Source organism: Manis pentadactyla, chromosome 11 (genome assembly GCF_030020395.1).
Source record: "Manis pentadactyla isolate mManPen7 chromosome 11, mManPen7.hap1, whole genome shotgun sequence".
NCBI classification, from domain to species: Eukaryota; Metazoa; Chordata; class Mammalia; order Pholidota; family Manidae; genus Manis; species Manis pentadactyla.
In genome coordinates, this window is record NC_080029.1 from 76,584,764 (window position 1) to 76,604,078 (window position 19,315).

The 19,315-nt window shown below is 39.1% G+C and overlaps 1 protein-coding gene across 1 annotated transcript in view; it reads right to left on the reverse strand.

The window, feature by feature from the left end:
• The window catches only part of LOC118913449 (T cell receptor alpha chain MC.7.G5-like), a 582,985-nt gene that overhangs the window by 474,876 nt on the left and 88,794 nt on the right, over positions 1 to 19,315 (reverse strand). Inside the window, exon 3 of the mRNA XM_057489042.1 lies at positions 5,115 to 5,413. Within this exon, the coding sequence (XP_057345025.1) occupies positions 5,115 to 5,413 (299 nt within the window). The remainder of the gene's footprint in view (positions 1 to 5,114; positions 5,414 to 19,315) is intronic.

The following is a 19,315-nucleotide window of genomic DNA, read 5'->3' on the forward strand; positions in this document are numbered from 1 at the left end:
CATATACACAATGGAATACTACTCAGCCATAAGAAAAGGGCAAATCCAATCATTTGCAGCAACATGGATGGAGCTGGAGGGTATTATGCTCAGTGAAACAAGCCAAGCGGAGAAAGAGAAATACCAAATGATTTCACTTATCTGTGGAATATAAGAACAAAGGAAAAACTGAAGGAACAAAACAGCAGCAGAATCACAGAACTCAAGAATGGACTAACAGGTACCAAAGGGAAAGGGACTGGGGAGGATGGGTGGGTAGGGAGGGATAAGGGGGGGAGAAGTAGGGGGGTATTAAGATTAACATGCATGGGGGGTAGGAGAAAGGGGAGGGCTGTAGAACACAGAGAAGGCAAGTAGTGATTCTACAACATTTTGCTATGCTGATGGACAGTGACTGTAAAGGGGTTTATAGGAGAGACCTGGTATAGGGGAGAGCCTAGTTAACATAATCTTCGTCATGTAAGCGTAGATTAGTGATACCAAAAACAAAGCAAAAAAAAAAAAAAGGGCAGTTCCTGTGTGGTAACCTCCAACGAGTTCTACACAAGGGTATAAAGGGCATATAAAAGTGTAGGCAAAGGGTCTGTTTGTGTTTATACAAAGGATCAAAGCCTAATTGGGCTACCCCGAAAATCAACTAAGATATGATATGAAAAATAACTTCCAACATCTGCACTCTCTGGAAGACTCATGCCAGAAGATGATCATCAAAAAACACCAACAAAGATCCACGCACTGCTACAGCTGTAGATGCACCCATCCCACCAGTTCCTGTACTTGCCATGGGAATGAGGAAGGAGATATCTAAGCTGGCCTGTGCATACAGTAAAACAACAAATTTGACTGGATCTATACTGTTGGAACTCAACCAAGAATTCGGAGAAGTGCAAATTGTAGCGCTCCAAACTCTTACAACTACAGACTATTTACTGTTAAAAGAACATATGGCATGTGAAGAGTCCCCAGGAATGGGTTGTTTTAATTTGTCTGATTTCTCTCAGACTGTTCAAGTTCAGTTGGACAATATCCACCATATCATAGATAAGTTTTCACAAATGCCTAAGGTGCCTTAATGGTTTTCTTGGTTTCACTGGAGATGGCTGGTAATTACAGATATGCTTTGGTTATGTAACTATACTCCTATTATGTTAATGTGTGTGCGCAATTTAAGTAGTAGCTTAAAACCTATATAGGCTGAAGTTACTCTACAAGAAGATATGTCAAAGAAATAATCAATCTTCCCATGTTTTCTTCCGCCTGCTACTTCTATAGCTTTTCTTCTTCCTTCCTAATTATAACCCTTAAATAGAATTCGTGCCTCATATCAAATTTACCGAGTATCATAACTCCTCCAAGTGGTAAAGATACCTCAAGACAAATGCTGGGCATAGAAGCCACAGGGCATAAATATGCAAAGAAGTAAAAAGCTAACCTTTTCAAACAATAAGGCTTCCCTCTCACTTACCAACTTCACATTTCCCTGTATGGCCCCGGAAGATGACTGGTTAGCCAGAGATGGGTAAGATTCCTCAAGGGAGGAACAACCTAAGACAGGCACAGTCGCAGGGGGGCCATCAGGTGAGAAATTGGGGATCAACAGAGGTGAGGCTTAGAACCTCACCCCCCCTGTTCTGAGAGAAATCTTCTGCATACGTGGATGTTTTATTGCCCTGGTCTAGCTTGGATTAACACATAGTCTACAGGCACACACCTGATCATCTACATGTGCTCTCTTACAACACTAAACTATGTTTTCTACCTTTATCTTGTATCTACCTACCACTTCAGCATTTTATTAAAAATAATAATAATAAAGAGAGAAATGTGGTATCCACATATAAATCAAGTATAAAAACCAAATGAGTATTCATATTTGAACTGACTGTTTAGAGTTCATAATGCATGAGCAAATCCGAAAGTTTCTGTGATGACTGCCCTTGTACTGTTCACTATGTAACTTATTCATTATGTAAGAATTTGTTCTACATGTAAGAACTTGTTTGTTATGCCTCAGAAGATTGGAGACTGACGAAAATTAGGCTTGGGGTGGATTAATGATTGTGCATTGAGCATTGACTCCCCTATACAGAATTTTATTGTCGTTAACAACCATTTGATCAATAAATATGAGAGATGCCCTCACAAAAAAAAAAAAAAAAGGACAGACTTCCAATGGTAAAATAAATAAGTAAGTGGGATGTAATGTATAGCATAAGGAATATAGTCAAGATATTGTAACAGCTTGGTAGGGTGATAGCTGGAACCTAGAATTATGTATATAAATGTTCTACCACTGTGTTGTACACTTGAAACTAATGTAATGTAATACTGTGCATCAACTACCCTTCAATAAAAAATAATTATTTAAAAAAAAAAAAGTATATATTATAATTATACTGTGCAAAATTATGAGTTAAGTCCTTGAAAGATATTTTATTTGATCATTAGAACAACTTCTGAAGAGATCATTACTATTATTACCATCATCATCATCATTGCCTAAGTACACAGATGATAAAACTGAGGTCTAAAAATGTTTACTAATTTTTTACTTCATTCAATTGACTGTAGAGTTGAGAGTTGGACACATGTCTATCCAATACATAAACCTATCCTCTGAAATGATTTATAATATTGCATTACTTAAGAGGGATTATTTCAACTTTCCATATTATGATTATAATTGAAGTACATATACATGGACTAATCTTGCATAATGCAGTCTTCATAGTAAATGCACAGCTAGAAAAGTACCAGGAAAAAAAGCTGGAGACAGTAAGCAGGACAGGAAAATAAGGAATTATTTAAGCTGCTCATAGTAAATATTTTCTATGAGATGTATCTCTTACAACTGACTTCTTTTGTCTTTTTAGCTTCTATGTGAAAATTGACTTGTTAAAAGTTAGTAGACTTTATTTTTTAGAGCATTTTGAGGTTTATATAAAAATTGAGCAGAAAGTATAGAGAGTTCCTATGTACTCCCTCTACACCCATGCACAGAAAATAATTTATTTTTACTCTCACAGATCAGATGATAGCATACAGTAAAGCTGATTTTTTCATTCTATCGTGTTCTATAATAGTTCTGACAGTTGGATGATGTGTGAGCATGTTGTTATATTGTTGTAATGGGATGCATTCAGTGAAAAATAAAGAGAAATGTGGTTTACCTAGCAATGGAGAAGGGTCACATACTCCTCACATGTATGCCATTCTGTACTTATGGGCTCTGGTATGCTAGTTCCAGCTAATCCATGGCCTAACTTGAGTCATGATTTACTCTCTCAGCCTCATCATTTGTTCCTAGGCTTGACCCATTGCATCACTTGAATTTTCTTGCCTGTCCTTTCAAAGGCTATGGGTAACACAATGGCAGAGTTCCATTTAACAATTAGTGATGCCCACCTTGTGTGAACACATGTGGTTGTATGATAAGGTAACTTACATTGTCCTAGTATAGTTCATCTTGAGTATACAGCATTCATTTTGTGATCAATCATCTTCATAACTGATGACTTTTAAAAAGATGAAGGAATAAAGTTCTCCTGTGCTCTCTCTGAGATTGTAACTATAACAGGAAGATTCATGAACTGCTCCAGAATTGTGATTTCTGATGTGAACAGAATTGGTCTCAATTTAATCTTTGAGCAACTAAGTTGTAAGGAAAGCAATGAAGTTGTAAGGGCACATTTTCCAACTGCATACCTGGTGCAATATGAGCAGACAACTGTTTGCCTGAACTCAGCATAGACCAGAGTTTCCTGGATTACTGAGATGAAATTTTCTTTTCTCTGTAGGACATCATCACTTGGGCCATGTGCAAAGAGGAGATGAGGTCATTGATTGGAGACTGTTTTTTTTCCTAGTGTAATCATTTACTGTTGTAAATTTCCTTCTAAGCATGGATTTATGTGCTTTCTGTTGCTGAGTGGAGTGTTCAAATTGGTTGATAGTATTGTGCAAGTCTGCTATATTCTTGCTGAGTACTTATTTTATTATTTATTTAACACAAAGGTTTAATATCTCCAAGTGTTTATTGTAGATCTGTCTATTTTTCCTTTCATTTCTAACAGTTTTAGCTTCAACTATTTTGAAGTTCTGTTGTTAGGTGTATATATATTAACACTCTTATGTCTTCTTTGTAAATTGACCCTTTATAATTGTAATGTGATGATATTAGGAAGTGGGCCTTTGGGAGGTATTTAGGATTAGATGAGATCATGAGAATGGAGCACTCATGAATGGGATTGTGCCCTTTTAAGAGTCCCAACAGGGCTTGCTTCTCTCTATGCTTTCCCATGTGAAAATGCAATGAGAAATTGGTAGTCTGCAAACTGGAAAAGTGCTCTCAACAGAACCCAACCAGGCTGGCACCTGGATCTTAGAATTCCAGCCCTTGCAATTATATACTCACTTCCTGTGAGTGAAGGAACTGTGAGAAATACATTTCTGTTGTTTTAAGCCACCCAGTCAATGGTACTTGTTATAGAAGCCCAGAGTAAGACACTGCTCTATTAAGAAGGGACTGTAGGACAATAAGCAGAGAGACTCTCAGAGTAATTCATTTGAGAGATGAGGGTGGTTTGGCCAGGGAGGTCGTAGTGAAGATGGTGGCCATGGCCAAATTATGCGTCAATTCTCAAGATAAGGTCAATTAGATTTCTTGATGGATTAGATGTAAACGAGAAAAAAAATAGGAATCAGAAATAACTCTGAGGTTATGACCAGGTATACTGGAAGAATGGAGTTGCTAGCAATTGAAAAGCAAAAGGTAGTGAAAGGAGGATATTGGAGGTAAGCTCAGAAGGTGAAAGGTCAGAAGTTCAGTATTAGCCACTTTAAATTAGAATCCTAACCCTCTAGAAAGCAATACGCCCAAGTAGGAGTTATCCATGCAACTCTCTCTATTCCAAGATCTTATCTAACCTCGGAAAGAACATGTTGAAGACCCTTTTTATTCTCAGGAGCACCCCCACAATTCTCCTCTGGTCTCCACCGTGCTCACTCTCATCAAATGAGAGACCTTGCTGAAAACAAGTCAGGCTCTGTCCTTGAGTCTCTGACAACAGTGTGTCGGGAGGTTTGTGTGCAGCTCCCCCTGCAGTCCCAGGCACTGTGTCACTCAGGGCACAGAAGTACTGGGCCGAGTCGCTCCAACAGGCTGAGGGTTTCTTCAGGTGGATGGAGGTTTCACTCTTCTTAAATTCAGCCTCGAAACCCTTAATGCCTTTAACCAGGGTGGGCCCTGATGTGTACTTCAGAAGGAGCTGAGGTCCTTGACGGGGGTACTGGACGTACCAGAAGAGATAAAGACTTCCACCATAGGAATAGTTGCACCTCAGCTCCAGGGGGGCTCCTTCAGAGACGGCAATGTGGCCGTCAGGCTGGGTCACCTGCTGGGCTCCGGTTCCTCCTGAAATATTAGGGCTGAGTCAGTGAGACTGGGACAGACCCACCTATCATAAGATAACCTCTCTATTCAGATAACATTAAGAACAATGATACTGCTATGGATGCAGGAGCATGTAATACAAGTTACTTACTCACTGTGAAGAGCATCCCAAACAGCAGACTGGACACTGAAAGCATAGCTGGCAGTGAGGAAGCTGACAGCTCTATTCGGAAGATCTCTCTTGAGGAGCAGGAAGGAATGTGCCAGAGTATTCTGAGTCCTTGTTAACTGGAAAGGAGATCCTTGTTTAGGCAGATTCTAGAGACTATTAGTTAGACATGATTCCTTGGCAATGACTATTCATGGTGTTGAGCCTGCTTAGAATGTGCACCTCAGTGAGCTGTGAGATGAAGAAGCTCAGAGTGACATAGAACTTTTATTAGGGAGACATCCCCAGAGCGTGCAACATCCCCCTCTGGAGGTCAAATATAGAAATAAATTGAGTCTTCAGATGTTTACACCCCATATCCTTTCTGTTTCTATCTAGGTTTGAATTTCTTAGTGTTATAATCTGACAAGTGTTTTCAGGGGTCTGCTTATTAACAGGCTATTTTAATCTTATGAATTAAGTAGCATTGTTTAATCCTCTGAAATAAATCACATTATCATCCTCATTTTACAAGGGAGGAAGCTGAAGCATGGAAGGAAGGATGCAATTTGTCCAAGGTCACAGTGACAACTAGAATTTGTCCCATTGGTCTGATTCAAGAATTTGTGTTAATAGCCACTGATAATTTAGCACAATAGCCCTTTATTAGATACAGGCATCACTTAGGAGAAGGGAAATCAACTCTTTATGAAGTCAAGTAATTTGTCCAAGCACACAAGGATTAGAACCTAATTCTATCAGACTCCAAGGCCAGTTGCTCACGTTATGGGATCTATGATACACTATTATGCCTTAAGAGTAGATGGTGATTTCACCAAAAACACTCAGAGCAAACCTCAGAAAAGAAGGCAAACTAAAGGAAATCCCCAAGGAACCCAAACATTGAAGAGATGGGCAGTGAAAAAAGTATCCAAGAAACCTCAAAAGGGAGTCCAGAGGGTAAGAGGCAATTCAGAAGTGACTGGTGTCCTGAAAGAGAGCAGAAAAGGAATTTTAAGAAGGAAGGAATGCTCAACAGAGCAAATGCTGAAGAAATGTCCACTAGTAAGATGATAACTGAAATGTGTCTATTTCTAATAGCATAAGGATCATGATGTGAGTCTTTTCCACAAAAGCTAAACTGCAGTGGGATGAGGCAGAGAGATGAGACAAGGAAGAAGATTTGAATATAGAAGTCTTTTTCCAGAGGTTAAACTCTGAACAGGGGGAAGAGGCATGGCATTAACTAGACAAGGATGTTGAAGTGGTAATAGTAGGGTTTGTACAGATTTATATATATATATATATATATATATATATATATATAGGCTTTTGGAAAGAATCCATAAGCAATGGATCAAAGTTCTGAGGAGACAGATGGGATTGGAATAGGGATCACAGAAGGACCAAGTTTTGGTAAGGGAAGGATAGTTATTTGAAATTTTATTGGAATGAAAGAGGAAAGGGTTGGTTTGGAATTCAGTAATTTTGAGGGGTTGAAGGCAGGAAATTGAAACATCTATTAACTTGGAGTGGAATCTTTTTTGTTCTTATAAATAGAAATTAAGTGCCACCCAAGAGAATGAATGGAGGAGGGAGGTTCTGGGTTAAGAGTCAGAGGATTGTGAAAAGTTTTGAAATTGTCACTGTAGGAAGTGACAATGGGAGATGATTATAGAGAAAAGGAATATTTTCGTGGCAACACTATGGGCCTATTTAGTATTGAAGATGAACAGGTATTAATGACACCAGTCTGCAACCTGTGTGATTAGCTTGAACTCTGCTTATCAGACAAAGTATACATTATAAGAGGCAGATATTGATCTATGGTTGGGAATTAATAAGATCACTGTTAGGACACAGAAGTGGGGCAAGGACAATGAGGTTAAGGACTAAAGACTGATTGAAGCAGGGCTGTGGTGTTTAGGTGTTATAGATAAGAAAATAAAAGAAGAAGCCTCTGACAACAACAGATCAGGGGACTGAATGATCATATATATCAAAGAGTAAGCACAGTAGAAGTAACTGAATGTAAGGATGTAAGTACTTAGACAAGTTGTAAGATTTTGGTAATGGAGGCATCTAACTGGAGAATTATCATCAGATATGTCTAAAGTGTAGGCATGCGAGTTAATGGCTGAAGGGAGTTCTAATGAACAGTCTTGAAAGTTGAGCTCAGTGTTCTCTCTGAATTGTCCATATGGACACTTAAGTCATGAGGTATTTTAGATTATGGTGGACTATTACTAGCTGGGTTAGCATCTTTAATCTATAAGGGTTCTGGTGTTTATAAAAATGATGGTGAAAAGCGGGGTACAGAAAAGTAGGGGTGAAAGGCATGACCTCAAAGCACTTGTCTGCGCTTCTCTGGGGGGTGGTGAAGAGAATGCCGTCCCTCGGTCTAAATCTGAGGTGGTTTAAATGAGGGAGAACAAGGAGCAGCCACAAGAGAAAGCAGCTGTGTCCCAGACCGAGTCACGTTTCAGAGAGCATGTGGGAGGAGTTCTCACAGGAGCTGCTGAATGTTTGTTTACAGCAGAGTGGGGATTTAGAGGCCAAAGTAGAAAGATTTTCTATTTATAGATAGAAACCCTAAAGAAAAGTATTTCTACCTCACATTCAAAACCCACACGACAGAGGGCACACCGGGAACATGTCCCTGCAGTCCCACTGTGGCTGCGCTCTGTGAACAAGCCCAGATCTCCGCAACAGAGGTGGGCATCAAAATGTCCATTTAGGTTGACTGTGAATCTTCTTTCTTGTTTTCCTATCTACTCCTATTGACAATTTAAGTATCTGACTCCTCCACTTTCCTCCTGAACATCATTCCTCTCTTATCTTCTTTTTTTCTTTTTTGTAGGTAATTATTTTTTATTGAAGGGTAGTTGACACACAGTATTACATTACATTAGTTTCAGGTGTACAACATAGTGATTCAACATTTATATACATGACAATTCTAGGTACCAGCTGTCACCATACCAAGCTGTTACAATATCTTGACTATATTCATTACATCCCGGTTACTTATTATTTTACCATTGGAAGTGTGTACTTTTTTTTTTTGTGTGAGGGCATCTCTCATATTTATTGATCAAATGGTTGTTAACAACAATAAAATTCTGTATAGGGGAGTCAATGCTCAATGCACAATCATTAATCCACCCCAACCCTAATTTTCGTCAGTCTCCAATCTTCTGAGGCATAACAAACAAGCTCTTACATGGAGAACAAATTCTTACATAGTGAATAAGTTCTTACATGGTGAACAGTACAAGGGCAGTCATCACAGAAACCTTCGGTTTTGCTCATGCATTATGAACTATAAACAGTCAGTTCAAATATGAATACTCATTTGATTTTTATACTTGATTTATATGTGGATACCACATTTCTCTCTTTATTATTATTATTTTTAATAAAATGCTGAAGTGGTAGGTAGATACAAGATAAAGGTAGAAAACATAGTTTAGTGTTGTAAGAGAGCAAATGTAGATGATCAGGTGTGTGCCTGTAGACTATGTGTTAATCCAAGCTAGACCAGGGCAATAAAACATCCACGTATGCAGAAGATTTCTCTCAGAACAGGGGGGGTGAGGTTCTAAGCCTCACCTCTGTTGATCCCCAATTTCTCACCTGATGACCCCCCTGCGACTGTGCCTGTCTTAGGTTGTTCCTCCCTTGAGGAATCTTACCCGTCTCTGGCTAACCAGTCATCTTCCGGGGCCATACAGGGAAATGTAAAGTTGGTAAGTGAAAGAGAAGCCTTATTGTTTGAAATGGTTAGCTTTGTATTTCTTTGCATATTTATGCCCTGTAGCTTCTATGCCCAGCATTTGTCTTGAGGTATCTTTACCACTTGGAAGAATTATGATACTCGGTAAATTCTATATGAGGCACGAATTCTATTTAAGGGTTGTAATTAGGAAGGAAGAAGAAAAGCTATAGAAGTAGCAGGCGGAAGAAAATATGGGAAGATTGATTATTTCTTTGACATAACTTCTTGTAGTGTAACTTCAGCATGTATAGGTTTTAAGCTACTACTTAAATTGCGCACACACGTTAACATAATAGGAGTATAGTTACTTAACCAAAGCATACCTGTAATTACCAGCCATCTCCAGTGAAACCAAGAAAACCAGTTAGGCACCTTAGGCATTTGTGAAAACGTGTCTATGATATGGTGGATATTCTCCAACTGAACTTGAACAGTCTGAGAGAAATCAGACAAATTAAAACAACCCATTCCTGGGGAATGTTCACATCCCTTATGTTCTTTTAACAGTAAATAGTCTGTAGTTGTAAGATTTTGGAGAGCTACAATTTGCACTTCTCCTAATTCTTGATTGAGTTCCAACAGTATAGATCGAGTCAAATTTGTTGTTTTACTGTATGCACAGGCCAGACTAGATATCTCCTTCCTCATTCCCATGGCAAGTCCAGGAACTGGTGGGATGAGTGCATCTACAGCTGTAGCAGTGCGTGGATCTTTGTTGGTGTTTTTTGATGATCATCTTCTGGCATGAGTCTTCCAGAAAGTGCTGATGTTGGAAGTTCTTTTTCATATCGTATCTTAGTTCATTTTCGGGGTGGCCCAATTAGGCTTTGATCCTCTGTATAAACACAAACAGACCCTTTGCCTACACTTTTATATGCACTTTATACTCTTCTGTAGAACTCATTGGAGGTTACCACACAGGAACTGCCCTTTTTTTTTCTTTGGTATCACTAATCTACACTTGCATGATGAATATTATGTTTACTAGGCTCTCCCCTATACCAGGTCCCCCCTATAAACACCTTTACAGTCACTGTCCATCAGCATAGCAAAATATTGTAGAATCACTACTTGCCTTCTCTGTGTTGTACAGCCCTCCCTTTTCTCCTACCCCCCCATGCATGCTAATCTTAATACCCTTCTACTTCTCCCCCCCTCTTATCCCTCCCTACCCACCCATCCTCCCCAGTCCTTTCCCTTTGGTACCTGTTAGTCCATTCTTGAGTTCTGTGATTCTGCTGCTGTTTTGTTCCTTCAGTTTTTCCTTTGTTCTTATATTCCACAGATAAGTGAAATCATTTGGTATTTCTCTTTCTCTGCCTGGCTTGTTTCACTGAGCATAATACCCTCCAGCTCCATCCATGTTGCTGCAAATGGTTGGATTTGCCCTTTTCTTATGGCTGAGTAGTATTCCATTGTGTATATGTACCACATCTTCTTTATCCATTCATCTATTGATGGACATTTAGGTTGCTTCCAATTCTTGGCTATTGTAAATAGTGCTGCAATAAACATAGGGGTGCACTGATCTTTCTCAAACTTGATTGCTGCGTTCTTAGGGTAAATTCCTAGGAGTGGAATTCCTGGGTCAAATGGTAAGTCCGTTTTGAGCATTTTGATATACCTCCATACTGCTTTCCACAATGGTTGAACTAACTTACATTCCCACCAGCAGTGTAGGAGGGTTCCCCTTTCTCCACAGCCTCGCCAACATTTGTTGTTGTTTGTCTTTTGGATGGCAGCCATCCTTACTGGTGTGAGGTGATACCTCATTGTAGTTTTAATTTGCATCTCTCTGATAATTAGCGATGTGGAGCATCTTTTCATGTGTCTGTTGGCCATCTGTATTTCTTTTTTGGAGAACTGTCTGTTCAGTTCCTCTGCCCATTTTTTAATTGGGTTATTTGTTTTTTGTTTGTTGAGGCGTGTGAGCTCCTTATATATTCTGGATGTCAAGCCTTTATCGGATGTGTCATTTTCAAATATATTCTCCCATACTGTAGGGTTCCTTTTTGTTCTATTGATGGTGTCTTTGGCTGTACAGAAGCTTTTCAGCTTAATATAGTCCCACTTATTCATTTTTGCTGTTGTTTTCCTTGCCCGGGGAGATATGTACAAGAAGATGTCACTCATGTTTATGTCTAAGAGGTTTTTGCCTAAGTTTTCTTCCAAGAGTTTAATGGTTTCATGACTTACATTCAGGTCTTTGATCCATTTTGAATTTACTTTTGTATATGGGGTTAGACAATGGTCCAGTTTCATTCTCCTATACGTAGCTGTCCAGTTTTGCCAGCACCATCTGTTGAAGAGACTGTCATTTCGCCATTGTATGTGCATGGCTCCTTTATCAAATATTAATTGAACATATATGTTTCAGTTAATGTCTGGATTCTCTAGTCTGTTCCATTGGTCTGTGGCTCTGCTCTTGTGCCAGTACCAAATTGTCTTGATTACTATGGCTTTATAGTAGAGCTTGAAGTTGGGGAGTGAGAACCCCCTACTTTATTCTTCTTTCTCAGGATTGCTTTGGCTATTCGGGGTCTTTGGTGTTTCCATATGAATTTTTGAATTATTTGTTCCAGTTCATTGAAGAATGTTGCTGGTAGTTTCATCGGGATTGCATCAAATCTGTATATTGCTTTGGGCAGGATGGCCATTTTAACGATATTAATTCTTCCTAGCCACGAGCATGGGATGAGTTTCCATCTGTTAGTGTCCCCTTTAATTTCTCTTAAGAGTGACTTGTAGTTTTCAGAGTATAAGTCTTTCACTTCTTTGGTTAGGTTTATTCCTAGATATTTTATTTATTTTGATGCAATTGTGAATGGAGTTGTTTTCCTGATTTCTCTTTCTGTTGGTTCATTGTTAATGTATAGGAAAGCCACAGATTTCTGTGTGTTTTGTATCCTGCAACTTTGCTGTATTCTGATGTCAGTTCTAGTAGTTTTGGGGTGGAGTCTTTAGGGTTTTTTATGTACAGTATCATGTCATCTGCAAATAGTGACAGTTTAACTTCTTCTTTACCAATCTGGATTCCTTGTATTTCTTTGTTTTGTCTGATTGCCGTGGCTAGGACCTCCAGTACTATGTTAAATAACAGTGGAGAGAGTGGGCATCCCTGTCTAGTTCCCGATCTCAGAGGAAATGCTTTCAGCTTCTCGCTGTTCAATATAATGTTGGCTGTGGGTTTATCATAGATGGCCTTTATTATGTTGAGGTACTTGCCCTCTACTCCCATTTTGCTGAGAGTTTTTATCATGAATGAATGTTGAACTTTGTCAAATGCTTTTTCAGCATCTATGGAGATGATCATGTGGTTTTTGTCTTTCTTTTTGTTGATGTGGTGGGTGATGTTGATGGATTTTTGAATATTGTACCATCCTTGCATCCCGGGGATGAATCCCACTTGGTCATGGTGTATGATCCTTTTGATGTATTTTTGAATTCGGTTTGCTAATATTTTGTTGAGTATTTTTGCATCTACGTTCATCAGGGATATTGGTCTGTAGTTTTCTTTTTTGGTGGGGTCTTTGCCTGGTTTTGGTATTAGGGTGATGTTAGCTTCATAGAATGAGTTTGGGAGTATCCCCTCCTCCTCCATTTTTTGGAAAACTCTAAGGAGAATAGGTATTATGTCTTCCCTGTATTTGTGATAAAATTCCGAGGTAAATCCATCTGGCCCGGGGGTTTTGTTCTTTGGTAGTTTTTTGATTACAGCTTCAATTTCGTTGCTGGTAATTGGTCTGTTTAGATTTTCTATTTCTTTCTGGGTCAATCGTGGAAGGTTGTATTTTTCTAGGAAGTTGTCCATTTCTCCTAGGTTTCCCAGCTTGTTAGCATATAGGTTTTCATAGTATTCTCTAATAATTCTTTGTATTTCTGTGGGGTCCATCGTGATTTTTCCTTTCTCGTTTCTGATACTGTTGATTTGTGTTGACTCTCTTTTCTTCTTAATAAGTCTGGCTAGAGGCTTATCTATTTTGTTTATTTTCTCGAAGAACCAGCTCTTGGTTTCATTGATTTTTGCTATTGTTTTATTCTTCTCAATTTTATTTATTTCTTCTCTGATCTTTATTATGTCCCTCCTTCTGCTGACCTTAGGCCTCATTTGTTCTTTTTTTTCCAATTTCGATAATTGTGACATTAGACCACTCATTTGGGATTGTTCTTCCTTTTTTAAATATGCTTGGATTGCTATATACTTTCCTCTTAAGACTGCTTTTGCTGCGTCCCACAGAAGTTGGGGCTTAGTGTTGTTGTTGTCGTTTGTTTCCATATATTGCTGGATCTCCATTTTCATTTGGTCATTGATCCATTGATTATTTAGGAGCGTGTTGTTAAGCCTCCATGTGTTTGTGAGCCTCTTTGCTTTCTTTGTACAGTTTATTTCTAGTTTTATGCCTTTGTGGTCTGAAAAGTTGGTTGGTAGAATTTCAATCTTTTGGAATTTACTGAGGCTCTTTTTGTGGCCTAGTATGTGGTCTATTCTGGAGAATGCTCCATGTGCACTTGAGAAGAATGTGTATCCTGTTGCTTTTGGATGTAGAGTTCTATAGATGTCTATTAGGTCCATCTGCTCTACTGTGTTGTTCAGTGCTTCCATGTCCTTACTTATTTTCTGCCCAGTGGATCTATCCTTTGGGGTGAGTGGTGTGTTGAAGTCTCCTAGAATGAATGCATTGCAGTCTATTTCCCTCTTTAGTTCTGTTAGTATTTGTTTCACATATGCTGGTGCTCCTGTGTTGGGTGCATATATATTTAGAATGGTTATATCCTCTTGTTGGACTGAGCCCTTTGTCATTATGTAGTGTCCTGCTTTATCTCTTGTTACTTTCTTTGTTTTGAAGTCTATTTTGTCTGATATTAGTACTGCAACCCCTGCTTTCTTCTTGCTGTTGTTTGCTTGAAATATGTTTTTCCATCCCTTCACTTTTAGTCTGTACATGTCTTTGGGTTTGAGGTGAGTTTCTTGTAAGCAGCATATAGATGGGTCTTGCTTTTTTATCCATTCTATTACTCTGTGTCTTTTGATTGGTGCATTCAACCCATTAACATTTAGGGTGACTATTGAAAGATATGTACTTATTGCCATTGCGGGCTTTAAATTCGTGGTTACCAAAGGTTCAAGGTTAGCCTCTTTAGTATCTTACTATCTAACTTAGCTCGCTTATTGAGCTGTTATATACACTGTCTGGAGATTCTTTTCTTCTCTCCCTTCTTATTCCTCCTCCTCGATTCTTCATATGTTGGGTGTTTTGTGCTGTGCTCTTTCTAGGAGTGCTCCCATCTAGAGCAGTCCCTGTAAGATGTCCTGTAGAGGTGGTTTGTGGGAAGCAAATTCCCTCAGCTTTTGTTTGTCTGGGAATTGTTTAATCCCACCGTCATATTTGAATGATAGTCGTGCTGGATACAGTATCCTTGGTTCAAGGCCCTTCTGTTTCATTGTATTAAATATATCATGCCATTCTCTTCTGGCCTGTAGGGTTTCTGTCGAGAAGTCTGATGTTAGCCTGATGGGTTTTCCTTTATAGGTGACCTTTTTCTCTCTAGCTGCCTTTAACACTCTTTCCTTGTCCTTGATCTTTGCCATTTTAATTATTATGTGTCTTGGTGTTGCCCTTCTTGGATCCTTTCTGTTGGGGGTTCTGTGTATTTCCGTGGTCTGTTCGATTATTTCCTCCCCCAGTTTGGGGAAGTTTTCAGCAATTATTTCTTCTAAGATACTTTCCATCTCTTTTCCTCTCTGTTCTTCTTCTGGAATCCCTATAATAAGGATATTGTTCCTTTTGGATTGGTCACACAGTTCTCTTAACATTGTTTCATTCCTGGAGATCCTTTTATCTCTCTCTATGTCAGCTTCTATGCGTTCCTGCTCTCTGGTTTCAATTCCATTAATGGCCTCTTGCATCCTATCCATTCTGCTTATAAACTGTTCCAGAGTTTGTTTCATTTCTGCAATCTCCTTTCTGGCATCTGTGATCTCCCTCCGGACTTCATCCCATTTCTCTTGCGTATTTCTCTGCATCTCTGTCAGCATGTTTATGATTCTTATTTTGAATTCTTTTTTAGGGAGACTGGTTAGGTCTGTCTCCTTCTCTGGTGTTGTCTCTCTGATCTTTGTCTGCCTGTAGCTTTGCCTTTTCGTGGTGATAGGAATAGTTTGCAGAGCTGGGACGAGTGACGGCTGGAAGAACTTCCCTTCTTGTTGGTTTGTGGCCCTCCTCTCCTGGGAGAACAGCGACCTCTAGTGGCTTGTGCTGCGCAGCTGCGCGCAGACAGGGTTTCTGCTTCCTGCCCGGCTGCTATGGAGTTAATCTCCGCTGTTGCTGTGGGCGTGGCCTGGCTCGGGCAGCTACTCCAAAATGGTGGAGTCGCGTTGGAGCAGGAGCTGCTGGGAGGCTGTTTATCTCCGTAAGGGGCCTCCCTGCTCCCTGCAGCCCAGGGGTTAGGGTGCCCAGAGATCCCCGGATTCCCTACCTCTGGATTCATTGTCCCACCCTGCCCCTTTAAGACTTCCAAAAAGCACCCACCAAAACAAAACAACGACCACAAAAAAAAAAAATTTAAATTAAAAAAAGAAAAAAAATTTTTTTAATAATAAAAAAAAAAAAGGTGGCTGCTCGTTTTTCTTTATTCTCCGGCACCAGCCTCAGGCATCTGCTCACCAGTCTTACTGCCCTGTTTCCCTAGTATTGGGGTCCTTATCCCTTTAAGACTTCCTAAAAACGCTCGCCAAAACAAAACAGCAAAAAAAAAAAAAAAAGGTCGCTCGCTTTTCTGGTGTTCTCCGGCGCCCGGCCTCCAGTGCCCGCTCACTGTTCTTGCTGCCCTGTTTTCCTAGTATCCAGATCCCTGCACTCTGGCCCCGATGGCTGGGGCTGGGTGTTCGGCAGCCCTGTGCTCCGTCTCCCTCCCGCTCTGCCTATTCTTCTCCTGCCGGGAGTTGGGGGGATGGGCGCTCGGCTCCCGCCGGGCCGGGGCTTGTATCTTACCCCCTTCGCGAGGTGCTGGGTTCTCTCAGGTGCGGATGTGGTCTGTATATTGTCCTGTGTCCTCTGGTCTTTATTCTACGAAGGGTTGTCTTTGTTACATTTTCATAGATATATGTGGTTTTGGGAGGAGATTTCCGCTGCTCTTCTCACACCACCCTCCTCCTCCCTTATCTTCTTTTGCTTCGTTTCTTAATTAGGAGTCCATAGCTTCTTATAAATGCAATCAATCAACACATTCCCCTGACTAGATGAGCTCCCTTACACACCATTATGGCACACTGGAACCAAGCACTAGACTCTTAGGTAATGTTAGTTATGGCAAATATGTTGGCTAACAAATGTTATTGCACCCATAATATGCCACAGTGCGATGGGAGCCCTTTGATGGCTAAGGCGATGGCAGGAACCACTCGTCCCCTACAAATACTCACTTTACTTCTTCATCCATAGAATCCTGATGTTTTATTAGTTACGATGTTGCTAGATAAAATCACACACCTTCCCCAGATTTCTGCAGCTTGGGGTCAGAACATACTGTGTTCTGATCAAGTGAAGTCTACACTATAAGACAAACGAACAAACCAGAAACAGACTCATAAAAAACTGGTGGTTGCCGTGGAGGGATTAGGGAAAGGGGAGAAACAGGTGAAGGGAATAAAGAAATATAAACCTCAATTATAAAATAATAGTCGTGGGGATGAAGTACAGCACAGGGAATACAGTCAGTAATATTGTAGTATCTTTGTGTGGTGGCAGCTGGGAACTGTGCTTATCATGGGGAGCATTTCATGATGTTTCAATAATTGTGGAATCGTTATGTTGTGCATCTGAAACCAATATAATATTGCATATCCACTATACTCAACAACAACAAAAAAGAGCACATGCACACACATACACAAAGTGGCCAAGATAGAAAAAAGGAAAAAAAAAGATGTAAGTATCCGGAGTGATTTATCATCCTTTCCTATTCAATAGAATTTTCTATTTTTTCTAATAACCCAAAATGTTGACAGCTAGGCTCCCTGGTACTACTTATCAAGGGTCATAAGTCCTACATTTGTATTACAGGTAGAGGAAAAAGATCATTATCACACTGTTCTTCTATGGCCTTTTAACAGAGGGCCAGGCTTACCTGGCATCTGAAGTCATGTCTGTTTACTCAGGTATTTTAGGCACAAAAAAATGAAAAACAGGATGAAAGGACCTGAAAGGTTAGTTTTTGTTCACATATCATCTTTTAATAAGTATGAAGCCATGTATCACTTAAGTTTTTATTGGAGTATAATGTACATAAAAGGTTATAAATATATATTGTAAGTGTTCAGCTTGATACATTTTCAGAAAACTGATACACTCTTATAACCAACAGCCAAATCAAGAAACAGAACATTACCAACAATTCACAGCTCCCTTTATGACCTTAATGGTTCTGTTCCATGGGTAACACTGTCCTGACCATACTGTTATTTAGTGCAGGCTGCTACAGTAAAGATTTCTTATGTCTGCTTTTGGACTTCATAGAAATGACATGTTCATTGGCCACTGAATGTCTTCTTTCATGAAGTGCCTACTTAAGACTTTTCCTTTTATATCAGTTTGTTTTCTTGTTGATTTGAGCATCTTTTTTTAATCAAAACAAGCCTTTTGATGATAATAATTGCTGCAAATATCTTTGCAAATAGAAAGGCTACCCTTTCAACTCTTGAAATAACAATTTTCATGGCAGTTTTAGAATGGTCCAATTTTGGTGCTTAGATATTCTTGTATCCTATTTAAGAAAAGTTTATCTAACACAAAATAATGAAAATTTTGTTTTCTTCTACAAGCTTTCTATTTTATTCTTACATTCAGATCTACACTCTATCTGAACTGCTACTGACACATGATATAAAGGTGAAGATGCATTTTTTCCGTAAGACGAATTATTGGATGCCATTTATTAAAATATCCTTTATCCTTGGCAGATAGTGCCAATGTTTTCCAATTTTTATTGTAACACTGCTTTATTAATTTTATCTTCTATCTCCATCTACTCATCTCATTCTTTCAATATTTGTCTCTACTTTCAGATTTTTTTGCTAGATGTTTGACAGTCACCACTTACTACATTGATGATGCAGTTTTCCACACTTTTTTTATGATCACTAAAATAAATTATTTTCAGAAGTTTTCTCCTCTTGTATGTCCTGGGGATATTTCTTCCCCATACTCTATGTGTATACAATTGTTTATTAGTTTCTTATCTCATTATCTACTTCTGGTGGCATGTTAACTTGAAAATCATTTTGTGTGTTGCCCATTCCAAGCAACTGTGGAAGAATGAATCAGATATTCTCCTAACTTTGGAATCAGTCTCTCAGACATGCTTAACAGGTAGAGTCTGTGAAACAGTAGAATCCTCAAGGTGCACTGTTAAGTGCCCTCCTGATTTAACCTATATTACTTGTGTGAAATAAAAGTCAATAGATAAAGTGTGTCAATGGAGCTCAGACTTCTTAAATGCTGTTATGTTTCTTGTGAGTCATCCACTGATAGTAAATCTCTAATGGCAGAACTGGTAGTAAAACTAATGACAATTGTGTTAAAAACTACCAATTAATTTTTCAATTTATGGAAATAAATTTAGCAATATATTTTAAAGTAGAAACATTCAGTGTTAAGACAGCACATAATTTTTTGTTTTTGATTGGTAGAGGATTATTTCTGAACAGGGATGAAAAAGACAGGCATATAAGAAAAGCCTTTTTTAAATTTGTTGACTGGTTTAGGGTTGGCAGGCACTGAATTTCCTGGGGGTATAGCATTGCTTAATTGTCATATGTCCCTGTTACACCTTCATTGGCTTAGTTATGGCAATGGATTGTTTGTGAGTATAACTGATGTCTACAAGACATTTTTTCTGTTTCCTTTTTTATAGTTGACAGAAACCCTTGCCCCTTTCCAGGGGATTCTAGCTAAATGCCATTCTAACCTTGCAAAATTTTTGGTGCCAACAACCTCAA